General features: G+C 49.8%; 1 protein-coding gene across 2 annotated transcripts in view; it reads left to right on the forward strand.

Annotated features, from left to right (window-relative positions):
- CFAP57 (cilia and flagella associated protein 57) overlaps nucleotides 1-20942 on the forward strand; it is a 150743-nt gene that overhangs the window by 47960 nt on the left and 81841 nt on the right. For both annotated transcript variants that reach the window (XM_065409883.1, XM_065409884.1), the window contains exons 7-8: nucleotides 11275-11440; nucleotides 11994-12107. In XM_065409883.1, the coding sequence (XP_065265955.1) occupies nucleotides 11275-11440; nucleotides 11994-12107 (280 nt within the window). The remainder of the gene's footprint in view (nucleotides 1-11274; nucleotides 11441-11993; nucleotides 12108-20942) is intronic.

Below are 20942 nucleotides of genomic sequence, written 5' to 3' on the forward strand. Positions count from 1 at the left end.
GTGTGGAAGAGAAGGCAGTGAGCTTCAAATGCAAAGGGATAAGAGCCGGACCTATAGAGTTGCATGGAAAGGTCAGGGGAGTAGATGATGACAAGGAGCCTAGGTAGTGGACTCTGGGACTGGAGGATGGCAGGGAGGTAGAGACTAAGTATGGAAGAAAGGGAGGTTGAGGGTGGGGGAAACAGAGACTGGATGGAGGAAACTGAGATTGGATGAGGAGTTGGGGAGGGGACTGGGAACCAGTGGAATGGGGAGAAGGGCATGATAGGGAGAGGAGAAGATCCAGACAAGGAATCAGTATGTGGGGAAGAACTATGATTCTTCTTTGAGTGCTTGTTCATGTCAAGTCCAATTAGGTGTTGTGGCAGAGCTCTGACCTTGCCCCCGTGGGTCCTGCGCTTCTAGGCGGTATATGCTAGCCTCAGTGGCTCACTGTGACCCTCCACGTAGCCCTTCTCTCTCTAGGGCCAGGGTTACAGTCTACTGAGCCCTTTTCATCATAAGCCAGCAAGGAGGTTGGTGAGAGAACTCCCACAGTCTCTGTTGTCCCTAGGGGCTTGTTTTAGAACAGTTTAGCCTCCTGTCCTGACAGGGCCTGACTTCCCCTCCCAGGAGGTGTTCCTGTAGTGGTGGGTTGGGGGGAACCCGGGCCCGCCCTCTACTCCGGGTTCTGACCCAGGGACCCTAATGGTAACAGCTGTTGGCAGCCAACCTTTCACTGCCAGAGTTGCTACATTTCCCTGGGCCACTTCCCCACAGCTCTCCTGCTTCTCCCTTACCTTAGGGCTCCCTTATCACTTGAGGGTGTCTTCGTTAACCAGCCCTTCAGCTGCACTTCCTCTCCCTGGCTCTCCTCTGCCTGACTGGAGTGAGCCCTTTTTATAGTATCAGCGGGGCCATAATTAGAGTCAGGTGGTCACATTAGCTTAATGGCCTCACCTGACTCTTTGCAGGTTAATTGGAGTCAGGTGTTCTCATTAGCCTGGAGCAGGCCCTGCTCTGGTCAGTCAGGGAACAGAAAACTGTTAATCCAGTGGCCAGTATATCCGCCTTCTGCTATTCTGCTGTGGGTCTATCACAGTGTGCATGTACCGCGTGCACGGCAGCCAAAAAGTTTTTCCCCTAGCAGTATCCTTTGGGTCGGCTCAGGCGCTCCCTGGGGTCGCGTCTTTATGGCGCTGGATATAGAGTCCTGTCGACCTGCCACCCCCTCAGTTCCTTCTTACCGCCTGTGATGGTTAGCCGGAACACTAATTTCTCTTGCTTCAGTAAGCATCTCTCTAGCAGCTGAATTTTCATTCTTGTATATAGTTAGTTAGTTTACATAGTAGTTAGTAGTTTTTATATATAAGTTTCATGTGGGGGATTCCCCCCCCCCACTTTCTTCCCAGTACAGGGGCATGCCTCAGTCTCCGGGTTTTAAACCCTGCGCAGCTTGCGGCAAGCTTATGCCCAAGAGCGACCCCCTTCTTCTTGTTTAAAGTGTTTGGGGGAAGCTCATCAGAAAGAATGCTGCAAAATTTGCAGGAGTTTTCGTCCAAGGACACAGAAGGAGAGAGATCAGCGCTTCAAGTTAATCCTAATGGAGGCAACTCTCCGTCCGCAATCGGACCCTGGTTCGGCAGAGCCAACCCCAAGCACCTCATCATCAGTGTGGAGCGCATTGGCAGCACCGGCGCATGAAATGGTGCAGAGGAAGGACTTGAGTAGAGACCCTGGGCACCGACGGGACAGGGGCCGACACCACTCACATTTACTGGTGCCTCATAAGAAAAAGAGACCCGAAAGGGGTCGCTCCCCTACGCCCAGACCGGCGCAAATGGAGCCCGCAACCATGAGACCCGCATCAGGCTATGCAACTTCGGTTTCAGTTTCAAGGGTCATGTCGACTCCTGCCCTTACACGTGACCAGTCGAGTCTGGGCCCCCGTCTTTCACCAGTCAGAGAGGGCCATGATCTACAGATGACATCCATGCCGGAGGCATTTGAGGCGGCGAGAGACCTTATCACCCTCACGGCACTGCCCTCCCCTCTGAGACGGGACAGGACACCCGTGAGACCCCCGGTGCCATCCAGGGACAAATCAACAATGATTCTGCAATGGTTGACCCCGGTCTCCGGTGCCGTCGACAAGCGCGCCCGTGGGGGAGCCGCACCGGTCCCCTAGCCCTAGACGCCGCTCTTCAGCACTGAGTGGCACCACTCCTCCCTGGTCCTCCTATATGGAGTCCTCGGAATCAGAAGTGGAGTCCTTCCAATCTAGAGCCAGGAAGAGCAGGAGCTCCAGATCGGACAGGTGGAGACACCACCTTCAGCCGGCAGCGTGGCTGAGTCAGTGGCAGTCCCCTGCTCAGTGGCCTTTCTGGACCCCCTGGGCTTTCTGCCAGGGCCAGAGCCAACGGTCCTTATCATAAATGAAGGCGGGGGTAGCTCCCTTTTATGGACACCCAGCCAGCCAGTAGCTATAAAATCCCTCTTAGTAGCTGTTCTCTAATTGCTCTACCTGTAAAGGGTTAAAAAGTCTCACTGCTATGCATAGGTAAAAGGAAGTGAGTGGGCACCTGGCCAAAAGAGCCAATGGGAAGGCTAGAACTTTTTAAAATTGAAACAAGACTCCCCTTTTGTCTGTCTATTGTTGTTCTGAGGGAGAGGCAGACAGGGAGCAGTTATGCTGTGAGAAGCTTGGGCCAGGTATGAAAAACCATCAGTATCATACCAAGAAACTACTCATCTAAAACCCCAGATTTGTAAGTAGATCAGGAAATGTCTAGAAAGACGTGATTAGGTTTATCCCTTTTATTTCTTTATGGCTTGTGGATTCCTCTGTGCTAACCCCAAGTGCTTTTGTTTTGCTTGTAACCTTTAAGCTGGACCTCAAGAGAGCTATTCTTGATGCTTAATTCTTGTAGTTTTTTTTTTTTTTTAATCTAGCAAAAGCCTAAATTCCCAGATGTATTTTCTGCTGGACCTTGTAAGAAAGCCCAGAGACCTGGATTTTTGTGCCTTAAGAGGTTTGGACACATATTTAATTAGCTGGTGGCAACAGCTGATTTCCTTTTTTTTTTCTTTTTCTTTTTCTTTCTCAGCTCTTCCCCGGAGGCGGAGTGAAAGGGCTTGAGAGTATCCCACAGGAAGGAATTCCCAAGTGCGCCTTCCTGGGTTCTTAAAGGGGTTTTGCACTTGGGTGGTGGCAGCATCTACCAATCCAAGGTCAGAGAAAAGCTGTAACCTTGGGAGTTTAATACAAGCCTGGAGTGGCCAGTATTAATTTTTAGAGTCCTTGCAGGCCCCCACCTTCTGCACTCGAAGTTCCAGAGTCGGGAATCAGCCTTGACAGTCCTACTTGAGGTCGGCTTCTATGGCATCAGCCACCTTTGCTCCTCCGCTATCCCAGCATGACCAGGGTATTACCGCACAGCACCGACCCAACCTCACCGGCGCTGACACACCTGGCATTGACGCATTCAGCACCAACACACCCAGCATTGACGCACTCAGCACTGACACCACCAACTCCGATACTAGCATCCACATCGACCGTGCCAGCACTGACATAGTCGGCATCGACTGCGCCAATTCCGGCACCTGGGGCTGCACCGGAACACTGAGCACCCAAGATCCCCTCAGCTCTGAGGACAGGGAACAGGACCCACTTGTAGCTAGGGCCTCATCCTCATCTTCGCCTGATGAGGCGGTGGCAGGAATGTTGACGGCCCGTGCCCTGGAGAACAGCAGACTGCTCCAACAACTTCTCAGGAGGGTGGCACAGAACGTGGCAATCCAGACTGAGGAGGTGGTGGAGACATCGGACCCTATGGTTGACATCCTCGCCCCTTTGGGCCCCTCCCGCGTTGCTCTGCCACTTATTAAAACAATTAGTGACACCACTATAACTCTCTGACAGATCCCTGCCTCTTTGCCGCCAACAGCAAAGAGAAATGAGCGGAAGTACTTTGTTCCTTCTAGAGGCTACGAGCACCTCTATACCCACCCCCCGCCAGACTCCCTAGTGATGGCCACAGTGAATGAGAGGGAGCGCCAAGGCTTCCAGGGCCTGTCCCCAAAAAATTGGGAAGCAAAAAAATTGGACCTCTTTGGGAGGAAAATTTATTTGACTGGGGGGCTCCAGCTCTGTATATCTAACCACCAGGCCATCCTCAGCAGGTACAACTACAACACCTGTGGAGCTATGGCTAAAGTTTGCGGAGCTGTTACCAGAGGACTCTAGGGCAGAGTTTTCCTCGCTCGTGGAAGAAGGGAAACTGGTTGCCCGTGTTTCACTGCAGGCAGCCTTTGATGTGGCTGACTCGCAGGGCCGTCCCTAGCCATTCTGTGGCCCTATGCAGCCCCCCCGCAGGTGGGGGTGTGGGGCCCCAGGCCTCCGCAGGGGGGGTGTGTGGCTTTGGGGGCAGGGAGGAACCACCCCCCAGCACTCACTGGTGGCGTGGCTGGGGCCAGGTCACTGCTCTTCCCGCCACCAGTGAGTGCAGGCCCAACCCTGCTGCAGTCCTGGGGAGTGGGGGCGGGGCTGGGGCAGAGCAAGGGCAGGGGTTTTGGGGAAGGAGTAGAGTGGAGGTGGGGAATAGAGTGGTGCCGGAGCAGGGGTGGGAAGGGGTGGGGCAGAGCAGGGGTAGGGGCTTTGGGGAAGGGGTGGAGGTGGGACTGGGGTGGAGCAGGGTGGAAAGAGGCGGGGCTGGGGTGGAGCAGGGTGGGGCCATGGGAAAGAGGCAGCGCAGGGGCTGGAGCAGCACACAGCTGTGTAGGGCACCAGGAAATTTGGTGCCCCAAATTTCCTGGTGCCCTACGCAGCTGCGTACTTTGTGTACGGTTAGGGATGCCCCTGTTGACTCGGCATCCCGCACTATGGCCTCTGGGATAGCCATGAGAAGGAGCTCCTGGCTACAGGTCTCTGGGCTTCCTTACAAGGTCCAGCAGACAATACAAGATATCCCCTTTTAGGGTTCAGTCCTGTTTTCCAAGAAAACAGATTCCCAGCTTCATAGCCTGAAGGACTCAAGGGCCACCCTCAAGTCCCTTGGCCTCCATACTTCGGCTAATCAAAGGAAACACTTTAAGCTACAGCTCCTGCCTCGTTTTTACCAGCAACAAAATAGGCAAGACTTCTCTTGCAGGTGGAATAGAAATAATGGAAAGAGGTGTCACCCTTCATCAGGCCAGGGCTTTGGCCAGACAAAGCAGTCATCTGGCCAGAAGCAGAACTTTTGAAGATGCGCCCGGGGGGCAATGCACCAGTCTGGACACTGGATCCATTCCACCTTACCTTCTTGTGCCAACTGTCCCCTATCCTGTGTGGGCCCATATTACATTGGATTTCTGGGTACTCCGCATGGTAGAAAGGGGTTACTCCCTCCAGTTCTCTGCCCGTCTGCCTTTCCATCCCCCTTCCCCGTCCCTCTTCAGGGACCCTTACCACGAGCAACTCCTCGCATAGGAAGTGCACTCGCTCCTAATGCTGGGGGCAGTGGAAGAGGTTCCTCAGGAGCTGAGGGGCAAGGGCTTCTATTCCCGGTATTTCCTAATACCGAAAGCCAAAGGCGGCCTCAGGCCCATCCTAGACCTGTGACATCTCAACAGGTTCATGAAGAAATTGAAGTTCCACATGGTCTCTTTGGCCTCCATTATCCCTTCCTTGGATCCAAGGGACTGGTATGCCGCCCTCGAGTTGAAGGACGCTTATTTTCATATTTCAATCACACCATCCCACAGAAGGTACCTCAGATTCGTGGCGAACCACAATCATTACCAGTTCACAGTCCTCCCGTTCAACCTGTCAGCAGATCCTCGAGTGTTTATCAAGTGCATGGCAGTCATGGTTGCATTCCTATGCAACCGTCGTGTGCAAGTGTTTATGGACTTCGATGACCCTGCTAATCAAGGGCCACTCCAGGGCACAAGTGAGCTTCACAAGGGCTACTTTCGATGACCTGGGCCACCTTCTGAATGTACAAAAGTCAACCTTATTCCCCGTGCAGTGGATAGAGTTTATAGGAGCGATATTGGACTCTACACAGGCCAGGGCATACCTCCCGAAATCGCGATTCTGGTCCCTGGGCGATACCATTCGAAGCCTCAGCCAGTTCCCTACTGCCACAGCAAGGAACTGCCTAAAGCTTCTGGGACACATGGCCGCTTGTACCTATATAGTACAGCACGCCAGGCTGAGACTCCGGCCTCTTCAGGCGTGGCTGGCCTCGGTGTATCGACCGGTTTGGGACGGTCTAGACAAGATCCTCACTCTACCTCATCCTGACCTCGACTCCCTCCTGTGATGGCTCAACCCGCAGGCAGTGTGTGCGGGGGTTCCCTTCACCAGACCACAGCCAGCCCTCTCGCTGGTGATGGACGCATCAGCGTTGGGGAGGGGTGCGTACTTGGGAGACCTCAGGACACAGGGTCTCTGGTCTCAGGCGGAGCTCTCCCTTCACATCAACGTCAGGGAGCTGAGAGCGGTCCGTCTAGCATGCCAAACGTTCCAAGTTCATCTGGAAGGGAAGTGTATATTGGTCATGATGGACAATACAACAGCAATGTTTTATATAAACAGACAAGGGTGTGCACACTCCTCTCTCATGTGCCAGGAAGCCCTCAGACTATGGGACTTGTGCATAGCTCACTCGATACACCTGGAGGCATCGTACCACCTCGGAGTACAGAACGAGTTGGTGGACTTCTCAGCAGATCCTTTCACAGCCACGAGCAGTCCCTATGCCCGGATGTCGCGAACACTATCTTCTAATAGTGGGGGTTTCCCCAGATAGACTTATTCGCCACATGACGCAACAGGAAGTGCCAGCAGTTTTGCTCCTTTCTGAATCACAGCCCGGGCTCCATCACGGACGCGTTCCTCCTGCCCCGGAAGGGACACCTCCTGTACTCGTTTCCTCCCATACCTCTCATTCACAAAGTGCTCCTCAAGGTTTGGAGGGACGAGGCCTCGGTGCTATTGATAGCTCCAGCCTGGCCCCATCAGCACTGGTACACCTCTCTTCTGGAAATGTCCGTGGAAGCCCAATCGCCTTACCGTTCTTCCTAGACTTGATAACTCAGGATCACAGCCGTCTCCAGCATCCAAACCTCAAATCGCTCTTCACCTCACGACGTAGAAGCTCTGTGGCTGAATCCAATAGCACTCGCCTGTTAGGACCCAGTCAGACAAATCCTCCTTGCTAGTAGGAAACCTTCCAGTAGGGCTACCTACCTGGTCAAATAGAAGAGATTCTCAATTTGGTCTTCTCAATACCTTCCGTCTCCAACTCTAGCATCCATACCTGTCATATTGGACTACCTTCTCCACCTCAAACAGCAAGGGCTTACCCTGTCATCAGTAAAGGTCCACCTGGCTGCTATCTTGGCCTTCCATCCAGGCGTGCAGGGTCAGTCGGTCTTTTCCAACCTGATGGTGAGTCTTTTCCTAAAGGGTCTCGACAGACCCTCATGTACGACAGCCGGTCCCAGCCTGGGACCGTAATCTGGTCCTTTCCAGCCTGATGGAGATGCCCTTTGAATCGCTGGCGACATGTTCCTTGCTGTATCACAAGGTGGCATTCCTGGTAGCGATAACATCGGCCAGGGGAGTGTCAGAGCTCAAGGCACTAACTTCTGAGCCTCTGTACACAGTGTTCTATAAGAACAAGGTTCAGCTCAGACCTCATCCGGCGTTCCTCCCTAAGGTTGTCTCCCAGTTCCACATTAACCAGGACATCTTTCTCCCAGTTTTCTATCCTAAGCCACACTCAAGCAGCAAGGAGCAAAAACTGCACTCGTTGGACGTTCGCTGGGCATTAGCCTTCTATATCAATGAACAAAACCATTCTGGAAATCCATTCAGCTGTTTGTCACAGTAACAGACAGAATGAAGGGGCTTCCAGTCTCCTCCCAAAGGATCTCGTCTTGGATCACGTCCTGCATCTGGGCATGCTATGACTGGCGAAGGTACTTGCCACTCCGCTTACAGTGCACTCCACGAGGGCGCAGGCATAATCAGCGGCGTTCCTGGCCCATGTTCTGACGTAGGAAATCTGCAGAGCTGCGACGTGGTCATCAATACATACCTTTACCTCGCATTACAGTATTACCCAGCAGGCCAGAGATGATGCAGCCTTTGGTAGAGCGGTGCTACAGTCAGGGAACCTTTGAGCTCCAACCCCGCCTCCAAAACTTGGGCTTGGTAATCGCCTAATTGGAATTTACATGGACAAGCACTCAAAGAAGAAAAAACAGTTACTTACGCCTTCTCGTAACTGTTGTTCTTCGAGATGTGTTGTGTTCATGTTCATTCCAATACCCACCCTCCTTACCCCTCTGTTGGAGCAGCCAGCAAGAAGGAACTGAGGGGGTGGCAGGTCATCAGGGTGCCATAAAGGCGTGACCCCAGGAGGCGCCTTAGCTAACTGTTAGGGGGAAAACTTTCCGGCTGCCGTGCATGCAGGGCGCGCACACCTAATTGGAATGGACATGAGTAAACCCTTCTTGAAAACAACAGTTATGGGAAAGTAAGTAACCGTTTTTTGTCTGGGCAAAGAGACTGAGAAAAGTAGGTAGGGGAAGTGAGGACACTGAGACTTGATGGGAAGCCTGGGAGCCAGTGGGGACAGGAAATGTTGTGGGGGTGGAGGGAGAGGCTGGAGCTGGGTGGGGAGAGAGACAGATTGTGGAGTTGGGGAGAGAACTGGGGTTGACTGGGCAAGGAAACTGGGAACAAGGAACCAGGTGGGATAGGGTGGAGGACTGGGACTGGCTGCCAAGAAGAGGACTTGAACTGGGATCAGAAGCCTTAGTAGTAGAGACTGGGACTGGCTAGGCGAGGAGAGTGGGATGATATAAGGAGCCAACAGTGGGATAGAGACAGGACTGGGGTAGACACAGAAGAAGTCAAACTTTGGGATAATGGGCAGAAGTTAACAGAATGTTAGGAACAATTAGGAAAGAAATAGATAATGAAACAGAAAATATAATGCCTCTATGTAAATCCCTGGTACGCCCACAACTTGAATACTGTGCGTAGTTCTAGTTGCCCCATCTCAAAAAAGATATATAGAATTGGAAAAGGTACAGAGATGGGCAATAAAAATTATTAGGAGTATGAAACAGCTTCCATATGAGGAGAGATTAATAAGACTGGGACTGTTCATCTTAGAAAAAAGACGACTAAAGGGGGATATGATAGAGGTCTATAAAATCATGAATGGTGTGGAGAAAGTGAATAGGGAAGTGTTATTTGCCCCTTCACATAACACAAAACCAGGGATCACCTGATGAAATTAACGGGTAGCAGGTTTAAAACAAACATAAGGAAACACTTCTTCACACAACACACAGTCAATCTGTGGAACTCGTTGCCAGGGGATGTTGTGAAGGCCAAAATTATAACTGGGTTCAAAAAAGAATTTGATAAGTTCAAGGAGGACAAGTCCATCAATGGGCATCAGCTGCAATGGTCAGGGATGCAGCCCCATGCTTTGAGTGTCCCTAAACTTCTGACAGCCAGATGCTGGACAGCTGGGGATGGATCACTTGATAAATTGCCTTGTTCTGTTCACTCTCTGAAGCATCTGGGGCTGGCAATTGTTGGTAGATGTGATACTGGGCTAGATGGACCATTAATCTGATCCAGTATGCCATTCTTGTGTATTTATGTCTCAAATTAGTGAATACTTTTCACCATAATCTCTCTGTGTCTCAGTTTCCCCATCTGTAAAATGGGGATAATAATACCCACTCATCTAACATGGGGGCTTGTGAACGTAAATTAATGTTTATGAAGCACTCAGATACTATAATAATGAGCATCATAGAAAAATTAGTGAGGAAATCAGTAATTCTGTCTTCTGAGCAAAGTCTGAGTTGTGAGCAGCAAATAAGGAATGAGGCCACACATTAATCAAGGAGAAAACAAAATATTGAATAACTGCTCATTAAGTGAGCGCCATCCATTCTGTGCACTGAATGAGGCAGGTTTCCTGTGGAAAAAATAGTATGTGATAATGTAATTAAAGACTCTACCATAATGCGTACACACAGGAGGGCGAAATTAAGGTTGGACAGGCAATCTTAATTCTGGCTTTTCCTAATTTTTTCATTGCTTGACTTTGCAACCTTAAAATGTTCTTTTAACTTATTTTTTTGCATGTAATTTAATGAAAATTTTCACATGCAGAAAGAAAATTTTTGTGAGATCCCTTGTTTAAAAAATATTAGCAGAACATGAGGGCAGGGGACTGTACTCGATGACCTCTCGAGGTCCCTTCCAGTCTTAGAATCTATGAATCTATAACACCAATGGCTGCATGAGCACCAGAAGGGGTCATTCCTATTATAAATTACTTATAATGTACTAGTCTGACCAGCTCTGTGAATTTGAATGACTAATCAGCTCATTAACCAGATCAAATTAAATTAATTCCTTTTCTGAAATAGTGCCACATCATCTGCATAGTCACCCCCACAAGCAGAAGCATGAGTAAATACATGAGTCTTCTATCCTTCCCTAATGCATGCAGTCTGTGAAAGACCAATGTGGGGAGTGAGTCCTGAAGTCAAGAATGCCCAGTCCCAAGCACCATACATTTAACTCCACACCTGAAACTGCACCCAGAGCAAACAGGAAGCACGTGCAGCTTGTAGAGAATAGATATGGTGAATGTCTTTTGTCTTTTACTACTAATGCAAGCAGGCAGCTGCACTCTGCACTATCTGCCTGCCTGCAGTTGTTTTCAAGGGTAACCCCATGCAAAGCTGCATTATAGTAATCAAGCCAAGGGAGTCAAAGGCAGGAATGTCGCAGGTACACATAGGCTAAACACAGATGGTGAAAAGATTCTCATGATGAATTTTTCTTTAAGCACGTCACAGTACAATAATTAAAGTGGACGTGTCTGACACTGCATTTTAGGGATATGAAATACAAAACAATTCTACTGATTTTATTGTCTCACATGGCCAGGGGAGCTCAGACTATGTATTTCTATTGTGTGATATCCAACCAGAACTGCGTTCATCTCCCTCATTGTGTAATAGTGGACAAGTGAGTCTCTGCTCCTGCAAACCTGCCTTACCTTTCCCCATAGACAGGTGCCCAAATTCCTGTTCATTGACTGTATCACCTGTGTGACAGTGACATGGCTGATTGTTTCACAGCACCCTAAATCTCTACAAGGGGTCTTGCAGCAATTCTCAGTGCAGGGCTAGACATCTGTCTGGCTGTTTGTAAGTGTGTGACTTGGGCTGTGTTACTGACTGTGGTGATTCTTGCAGCACTTTGGACTTGTATAAGGAGTACCAGGAAGAAGCATATGCAGTTTCTCTTCATCCCACTGGCCTTTACGTTTTGGTTGGGTTTTCTGACAAACTACGGCTTATGAACCTGCTAATTGATGACATCCGTACTTTTAAGGACTTCACTGTGAGAGGGTGCAGAGAGGTGAGGAGCAACACAGAAGCTGGGATCAGGGGAGCTTGGGAAGTGGGGTGAATGACATGGTGGGGAGCAATGTGGAAGTTGAGTTGGGAGAGGAGAACAATAGTGTGAATGTTGAGATCATAGAATCATAGAATATCAGGGTTGGAAGGGACCTCAGGAGGTCATCTAGTCCAACCCCCTGCTCAAAGCAGGACCAATTCCCAACTAAATCCCAACTAGATATGAGAATCTGAGGAGGGAATCCTGAATGAAAAAGGGCATAATGGGGGCTTGGGACCTGGGAGTCACCAGAGAGGTGAGAAGCACTGTGGAAGTGGAAGTTGCAGGAGAAAGGGGCATCAGACCCATGGAGTCGCTAAGAAGAGGGTCCTAGGAGATGAGGGGGCATCATGAAAAATGATGTCCATACATGGAGGTTTCTTCTTGCATGATCTTCAAACACTGGTGACTGTATTGCAACTTCAGTAAGAGACTGGGTGTTGTGGGTTTTTTTCTGTGTTTCCATCATACATTCAGTAATAGTTGTGTGTGTTCTCTCGCTCTCTCTCTCCAGTGCACCTTCAGTAATGGGGGTCATCTTTTTGCTGCAGTTAATGGAAACGTGATTCATATTTACTCCACCACCAGCTTTGAGAACGTTAATAATCTGAAAGGACACAATGGGAAGGTCAGTGTGCAAGGCCTACCATAGCAGTGGCTAAAGGAGAACTGGTAGATATAATTCATTAGAAGTTTCAAAAAGCCTATATCCAAGTCTCTCATCGGGGCTATGAAGGAAACTTAGTAGTCATGGGGGAGAGGTAAAGAACTGTAATGGATCAGAGATTGACTAACAGTCAGGAAGCAGAGATACAAAGAAATAAATGGTAAATTTTCATCATGGCAGAAAGCTGGAAGCAGGTGCCACAAGGTTCTGTTCTACAGCCAGTGCTTAATATTTATTAATGACCTGGAAAATATGGATATTTTTACAAAAATTTAATTAAAAGATTGGTTCTTCTTGTCCATGCCACGTTAGGTGTGTGCGCGCCATGTGCACCATTGCCAAAGATTTTTCCCTCAGTGGTATCCGTCGGGCTGGCTCTAGCACCTCTGGTGCTGTGTGCTTATGTGCCGGTATAAGGGGCGCCACCAACCACTCACCCTCTCAGTTCCTTTTTACTGTCTGTGACTGTTGCTGGAACAACCCCTCTTGCTTCAGCAAGGCTTCTTCCCCGTGGTTTTTGGATTCTGATTAATAGTTTATTAGTTTTAAGTATAATTTTAGTGTATATAGATATTGTAGTTAGCGTTAGTCCCTATCGTCGAGGGACTTTTTTCGCCCCAGCAGCTGGGCATGCCCCGGTCCACAGGCTTCAAACATTGTGGTTCCTGCAGCAAACCTATGCCCGTGAGCGACCCACACTCCAGCCGTTTGAAGTGCTTGTGAGAAACTCACGTGAGGGACAAGTGCCACATTTGTCGGGACTTTAGATCCTGCACAAAAAGGATAGAGAAATAAGACTGAAGGCTATCCTAATGGAAGCCAGTCTAAGACTGGCCTCAGAGCCATTCTGCACCAAGCACTTTGGCCTTGGTGCGAAGTGCTCCTCCAGCACCACGCTCTTCCTGGCACTGTTCACCATCTCCAGTGCTGAAGAAGAAGCACAAAAAGCAGTGCACCAACAGAGGGCACTCACCAGTGCAGAAGAAGGACAAGCATGGGGAAGGCAGCAGAGTGCGACTTGCATTGGGCCACTCCTCCACCCCTGGTCCTATGGTGGCACTGTCAAATCTGCCCAGAACATTTTGTCTGGTGCGGGACCCTCGGCCGACACCCAGAAGCCACTGTGGCACCAGCAGTCTGACAGTTCCATTGACCCCAGAGGCCTTTGCAGTGGCCTGGGACTTACTTTCTCTCCTGGTTCCCTCAACTTCGATGGGACAGCTGCTGGCTCTGATGTCTGTGAGCAGGAAGTAGCATGGAGTTTCGAGCTCCTTCCCAGCATTGGGCCTCCCAGGACCTTCTAGGGGCAAGCTGACCCTGATACCATTGTCGTGAAAATCTCCAGTCTGTTGATGGTCCCCGGACCCTCAGCACTGAGTGGAAACAGAGAGGGGTACTGCTCCACCATGGTGACCGAAGGAGAACTCTTCTTCGGAGTTCAAAGGGGAACCCTATGTTGAGCCTCAGGGCCACCACCAGTACCCAGTGCTGCCAGACCTCGGTGTGGGTCCCCCCGCCAGCACCTGGCCAATGGGTCAGTAGCCTATGCAGTGGCCATACTGGAACCTGAGGGGTTTCCCCTGGTACCTAGTCCTCCTTCTCATCAATCATACCTGTTGATTTCTGAGAGTGGGCTACCGCCCCTTCCCTGTTGGCACTGGACTCTGACTCCGGGTCCGACGTTTAGGATGTGGCTACCATGGATGTCATTGAGGAAGAGGAAGGAGCCCCTCCTCTGGTGCAAGCTTCCTCCTCCTCCTCCCCAGAGGAGGCTGTCTTGAGGCTGAGTAACTCACTTCTGCAGGATGACTTCAGGGCCCATCAGGACCTTCTGAAGCAGATAGCAGCTAACCTGGGTCTGGAGACTGAGGATTTTAAGGAATCATCCCACAGCTTTATTGACATTCTGGCTGTGGCAGCTCCCTCCAAAGTGGCCTTACCATTAATGAGGCTGTAATGGGTCCAGTTAAGGCCCTGTGGTACTAGTATCCCGCAGACTCTACCGTACCACTAATACATGTATGCCCGTAACAATGGACCAGCTCAGTGAAAGATGGGACTTTCCATTCCTCCCTAGGATAGACAAAGACACTCCCTCTGAGATACATCTTTATACCCTGATACAAACAAGTTACATACTGCTACTCTGACATAGTTAGTTACTGCCCCCTGACGTGGCTAGTTATCACCCATCACCTTGTATATGTTGGTTTGATTAAAACATCTTTATTACGTACTGTCATACTGACCTTATCTTTTAGGAGGGGTCAGTGTGTTCCCCTGTTATCCTTGGGGAATGTTTTTGTACCATCCTTGATATCAGGATGTTCTGGTACCACTTGATATCAGGATGTGTTTGCGTGAGTACTCTGTGCCTAGCACTTCAGGAATGTGTATTTCTGCAATATCAGCCCTGTTCTTGCCAGATTCTGTGAGCAGGTTCTGCCTTTTGCTCACAGCTTGCCTTTGCTTTATATTAGTAAAGCTTTGAGTACTACTTTAGCCCAGGCCTCATGCCTCATACCAGACCTCTAATACAAGGGCTTATGTCTTAGGCTCTCTTCCTACTACAGGGCTCAAAGTGTAATCCGGTTAATTTAGGCACCCCACCCTTTCCCATCCTGAACTCGGGGCGGAAGACACCCACCCCTTACCCGTTCTGGCTCAGGGCGTAACCTTCTGTGGGTTTGCATGACCTTTACCCAGTGAAAGAGCCTTACCCAGTAATATCCTTAATCTCTATTTATTAACAATTACCAAGCAGAATACACACGCTAAGCATACAATGCTATGCTCACCAATCCTGATCATGCAGGCATACTTTCCCTGTTGGCCAGGCCAGGCCAGTCTCATATGGGTTCTTGTTGCTGCACATCACAATCATGCAGAGTATTCTGGCAGCTTTGGTCATGGGTTGTGTCTTGGAGGTGAGTAGTTCTTCTTTCTTCTTTCTCTCTCTGGTTTCCTTCTTGGACCCTGGTTTTTGTAATGAAACTTGAGTCCTGCTTAGCTATAACTTAAACAGTAATTTTAACAAAACAATATTTTCCACCAATCTTAGCCCACCACCTAAGTGTTAATTTAAATTGAGAAAAATTAAGGATATGTCTACACTACGAAATTAGGTTGATTTAATAGAAGTCGATTTTTTAGAAATCAATTTGATACAGTCGATTGTGTGTGTCCCCACTAAGCGCATTAAGTCGGCGTATGCGTCCACAGTACCGAGGCTAGCGTTGACTTTTGGAGCGTTGCACTGTGGTAGCTATCCCACAGTTCCCGCAGTCTCCGCCGCCCATTGGAATTCTGGGTTGAGCTCCCAATGCCTGATGGGGCAAAAACATTGTCACGGGTGGTTCTGGTTATATGTCGTAAGGCCCCCCTCTCTCCCTCCCTCCCTCCGTGAAAGCAATGGCAAAAAATCATTTCTCGCCTTTTTTCCTGGGTTACCTGTGCAGATGACATACCACAGCAAGCATGGAGCCCGCTCAGCTCACTGTCACCGTGTGTCTCCTGGGTGCTGCTGGCAGACGCGGTACTGCAGTCCTACATAGCAGCATCCCCTTGCCTTGCCTTGTGGACGGCAGATGGTGCAATACGACTGCTAGCCGTCGTCGTCGTCCCGTGGGTGCTCCTGGCCGACCTCGGTTAGGTTGGTCGGGTGCGCCTGGGCAGACATGGGTGCTCCTGGCTGGCCACGGTGAGGTTGGTCGGGGGCGCCTGGACAAAAATGGGAATGACTCCAGGTCATTCTCTTCTTTAAGTTTCGTCTAATGGAGATTCAGTCCTGCCTGGAATATCATGCCAGCTGGAGGCTTCTGCCTCAGGCTGCTCTCCCAGTCGGCAGCACCTCGCGGTCGCACCTACCCCAGCCTACCCCTTGCTCCCATGGCTCATGAAGCCTGGACAGTAGTAAGGAGCAGTTCAACTATAGGCTGAGCAAGTGCATAATGGTGATAGAATGTGCCTTTGGATGTTTAAAAGCTCGCTGGCGCAGTTTACTGACTCAGTTAGACCTCAGCAAAACTAATATTCCCATCGTTATTATTGCTTGCTGTGTGCTCCACAATATCTGGGGAGACGTTTATGGCGGGGTGGGAGGTTGAGGCAAAATGCCTGGCCACTGATTACGTGCAGCCAGACACCAGGGCAGTTAGAAGAGCACAGCAGGGTGCGCTGTACATCAGAGAAGCTTTGAAAACCAGTTTCATGACTGGCCAGGCTATGGTGTGAAAGTTCTGTTTGTTTCTCTTTGATGAAAACCCGCCCCCTTGGTTCACTTTACTTCCCTGTAAGCCAACCGCCCTTCCCTGTCCCTTTTGATCTCCGCTTGCAGAGGCAATAAAGTCATTGTTGTTTCAAATTCATGCATTCTTCATTAATTTGTCACACAAATGGGGGGATAACTGCCAAGGTAGCCCGGGAGGGGTGAGGAAGGAGGGAAGCACAGGGGTGGGGTAGTTGTAGGGGCACCCCCTAGAATGGCATGCAGCTCATCATAGAAGCGGCATGTCTGGGGCTCCGACCCGGAGCGGCCGTTTGCCTCTCTGGTTCTTTGGTAGGCTTCACGCGGCACTGCTGCGGGTCCATGTCATAACCTCTGTCCTTCATGCCCTTGGAGATTTTTTCAAATATTCCGGCATTTCGTCTTTTGGAACGGAGTTCGGATAGCACGGATTCGTCTCCCCATACAGCGATCAGATGCAGTACCTCCCGTTCGGTCCATGCTGGAGCTCTTTTGCAATTTTGGGACTCCATGGTCACCTGTGCTGATGAGCTCTGCATGGTCACCTGTGCTGATCAGCTCACCACGCTGGCCAAACAGGAAATGAAATTCAAAAGTTCACAGGGCTTTTCCTGTCTACCTGGCCAGTGCATCTGAGTTGAGAGTGCTGTCCAGAGCGGTCACAATGGAGCACTCTGGGATAGCTCCCGGAGGCCAATACCATCGAATTGCGTCCACACTACCCCAAATTCGGCAGGGTCAAGTTCAGCGCTAATCCCCTCGTCGGGGAGGAGTACAGAAATCAATTTTAAGAGCCCTTTAAGTTGACAAAAATGGCTTCGTCGTGTGGACGGGTGCAGGGTTAAATCGATCTAACGCTGCTAAATTTGACCTAAACTCGTAGTGTAGACCAGGGCTAAAAAACAGACAGTGATAACTATAGTAACTCCTCGCTTAATGTTAGAATCATAGAATATTAGTGTTGGAAGAGAACTCAGGAGGTCATCTAGTCCAATCCCCTGCTCAAAGCAGGACAAACACCAATTAAATCATCCCAGCCAGGGCTTTGGCAAGCCAGGCCTTAAAAACCTCTAAGGATGGAGATTGCACCACCTCCCTAGGTAACCCATTCCAGTGCTTCACCACCCTCCTAGTGAAATAGTGTTTCCTAATATCCAACCTAGACCTCCCCCACTGCAACTTGAGACCATTGCTTCTTGTTCTGTTATCTGCCACCACTGAGAACAGCCTAGCTCCATGCTCTTTGGAACCCCCCTTCAGGTAGTTGAAGGCTGCTATCAAATCCCCGCTCACTCTTCTCTTCTGCAGACTAAATAACCCCAGTTGCCTCAATCTCTCCTCGTAAGTCATGTGCCCCAGCCCCCTAATCATTTTTGTTGCCCTCTGCTGGACTCTCTCCAATTTGTCCACATCCCTTCTGTAGTGGGGGGACCAAAACTGGACACAATACTCCAGGTGTGGCCTCACCAGTGCCGAATAGAGGGGAATATTCACTTCCCTCAATCTGCTGGCAATGCTCCTATTAATACAGCCCAATATGCCGTTGGCCTTCTTGGCAACAAGGGCACACTGTTGACTCATATCCAGCTTCTCATCCACTGTAATCCCCAGGTCCTTTTCTGCAGAACTGCTCCTTAGCCAGTCCGTCCCCAGCCTGTAGCGGTGCATGGGATTCTTCCTTCCTAAGTGCAGGACTCTGCACTTTTCCTTGTTGAACCTCATCAGATTTCTTTTGGCCCAATCCTCCAATTTGTCTAGGTCACTCTGGACCCTATCCCTACCCTCCAGCGTATCTACCTCTCCCCCCCCCAGCTTAGTGTCATCTGCAAACTTGCTGAGGGTGCAATTCATCCCATCATCCAGATCATTAATAAAGATGTTGAACAAAACCGGCTCCAGGACCAACCCCTGGGGCACTCCGCTTGATACCGGCTGCCAACTAGACATCGAGCTGTTGATCACTACCCATTGAGCCTGAAAATCTAGCCAGCTTTCTATCCACTTTATAGTCCATTCATCCAATCCATACTTCAACTCACTGGCAAGAATACTGTGGGAGACTGTATCAAAAGCTTTGCTAAAGTCAAGATATATCACTTCCACCGCTTTCCCCATATCCACAGAACCAGTTATCTCATCATAAAAGGCAATCAGGTTGGTCAGGCATGCCTTGCCCTTGGTGAATCCATGTTGACTGTTCCTGATCACCTTCCTCTTCTCCAAGTGCTTCAAAATGGATTCCTTGAGGACCTGCTCCATGATTTTGCCAGGGACTGAAGTGAGGCTGACCGGTCTGTAGTTCCCCGGGTTCTCGTTCTTCTCTTTTTAAAATATGGGCACTATGTTTGATTTTTTCCAATCGTCTGGGACCTTCCCCGATCGCCACAAATTTTCAAAGATAATAGCCAATGGCTCTGCAATCACATCAGCCAACTCCCCCAGCACCCTTGGATGCATTAGATCTGGACCCATGGACTTGTGCATGTCCATCTTTTCTAAATAGCCCTTAATCTGTTCTTTCACCACTGAGGGCTGCTCACCTCCTCCCCATACTGTGTTGCCCAGTGCAGCAGTCTGGGAGCTGACCTTGTCTGTGAAGACCAAGGCAAAAAAAGCATTGAGTACTTCACCTTTTTTCACATTATCTGTCACTAGGTTGCCTCCCCCATTCAGTAAGTAGTTATGTTGTAGTTATGTTCCTGGAAAATGCTACTTTAAGCGAAACGATGTTAAGCGAATCCAATTTCCCCTTAAGAATTAATGTAAATGAGGGGTGGTTAGGTTCCAGGGAAATTTTTTTTGCCAGACGAGCCTATATTTTATTTATACACACACAGTATAAGTTTTAAACAAACAATTTAGTACGGTACACAGCAATGATGATTGTGAAGCTTGGTTACAGTGGTGGAGTCAGAGGGTGGAAGAGGGTGAGATATTTCCCAGGGAATGCCTTATTGATAAATGATGAATTAGCACTTGGCTGAGCCCTCAAGGGTTAACATGTTGTTAATGTAGCCTCATACTCTACAAGGCAGCATGAATTATGGGAGGAGACACAGCATGGCAGAGAGAGACAGAGACACACACCCACACACCGTGTGAGTGTGGGGGGGGTTGTGTGTGTGTGTGTGTGTGTGTGTGTGTGTGTGTGTGTGAGAGAGAGAGAGAGACAGACAGACAGACAGACAGAGAGACCCCACTCTAAGTACACTCTAAGTACACTGCCTTTTTAAGTAGATCAGCAAGTTGAGACAGCAGCTGCTGCCAGCAAGCTTCCTCCATCCTGAGCCCTGTCGTGTCCTCCCCTGCTCTGTGGAATGAGGTAAAGGAGCGGGGAGAGGGGGACACCCTGACATCAGCATCCTTTCCCCCCCCCCCCCCCCGCCAGCAAGCAGGAGGCTCCTGGGAGCAGCTCCAAGGCAGAGGGCAGGAGCAGCACACGGCCGTGGGGGAGGGACACCTGAACTGCCTGGCAGTTGATCGCCTGCTGGGCGGCTGCTGCACAGGGAACTTAGGGAAGCTGAGAAGGGGGCTACTGGCCCATCCTGGTTCCAAGCCCCCACCAGCTAGCTCCAACCGGCTGCTCTTCCTGCAAGCAGTGGACAAAGCAGGCGGCTGCCAAATAACGGGCATTGCGCAACTTTAAACGAGCATGTTCTCTAATTGATCAGCAATGTAACAACAAAACAACGCTAACCGGGACGACTTAAGTGAGGAGTTACTGTATAGGGAAACAAACGGAAGTATTTCAAATTAAAAAACAGACAAAAGCAATCAATGGTATCTTTTCAACCAAAACTGCTGGTAAGTGGTTTTGCCAGACAGAGTGTTTTCTTGCAAAGTTCTCTTTGCACATCTTAAGATTTGTCTGTCTGTTTGGTCACTGTTGGTGCTATTAGGGCAGAAATGCTTCTTACAATCCAATACTATATGGTTTTGATGTGGTTTAGATGGGCATTACTCCCTGCTTCTTAAGTCATAGCTTCTGCTGTCCTACTATGGCTGCTGCTTCTTATTGCAGAAAGGCCTTGGCCTACACCAGGAAGAACTTGGGGGAGGGATAGCTCAGTGGTTTGAGCATTGGCCTGCTAAACCTAGGGTTGTGAGTTCAATCCTTGAGGGGGCCACTTAGGGATCTGAGGCAAAAATCAGTACTTGGTCCTGCTAGTGAAGGCAGGGGGCTGGACATGATGACCTTTCAGGGTCCCTTCCAGTTCTAGGAGATTGGATATCTCCATATATTATATTATTATAACTCTCCCTGCACATAAACATCAGGGAACTCAGTGTTGTCTGCTTAGCCTGCCAAGTGTTCCTTCTCCAGATCTCTGGCAAGGTGGTGCAATTCCTGACAGACAATACCGCGGCCATGTTCTATATCAACAAGCAGGGAGGAGCTTGATCCTCTACCCTGTGTCAGGAGGCCATCCATGTATGAGATTTCTGCACGAAGCACTCCATCCACCTTGAGGCATCACATCTTCCCAGAGCCCAGAATGCACTGGTGGATCGCCTCAGCAGGTCCTTTCCCTCTCACCACGAGTGGTTCC

The sequence above is a fragment of the Emys orbicularis genome, chromosome 8, assembly GCF_028017835.1.
Source record: "Emys orbicularis isolate rEmyOrb1 chromosome 8, rEmyOrb1.hap1, whole genome shotgun sequence".
NCBI lineage: Eukaryota > Metazoa > Chordata > Testudines > Emydidae > Emys > Emys orbicularis.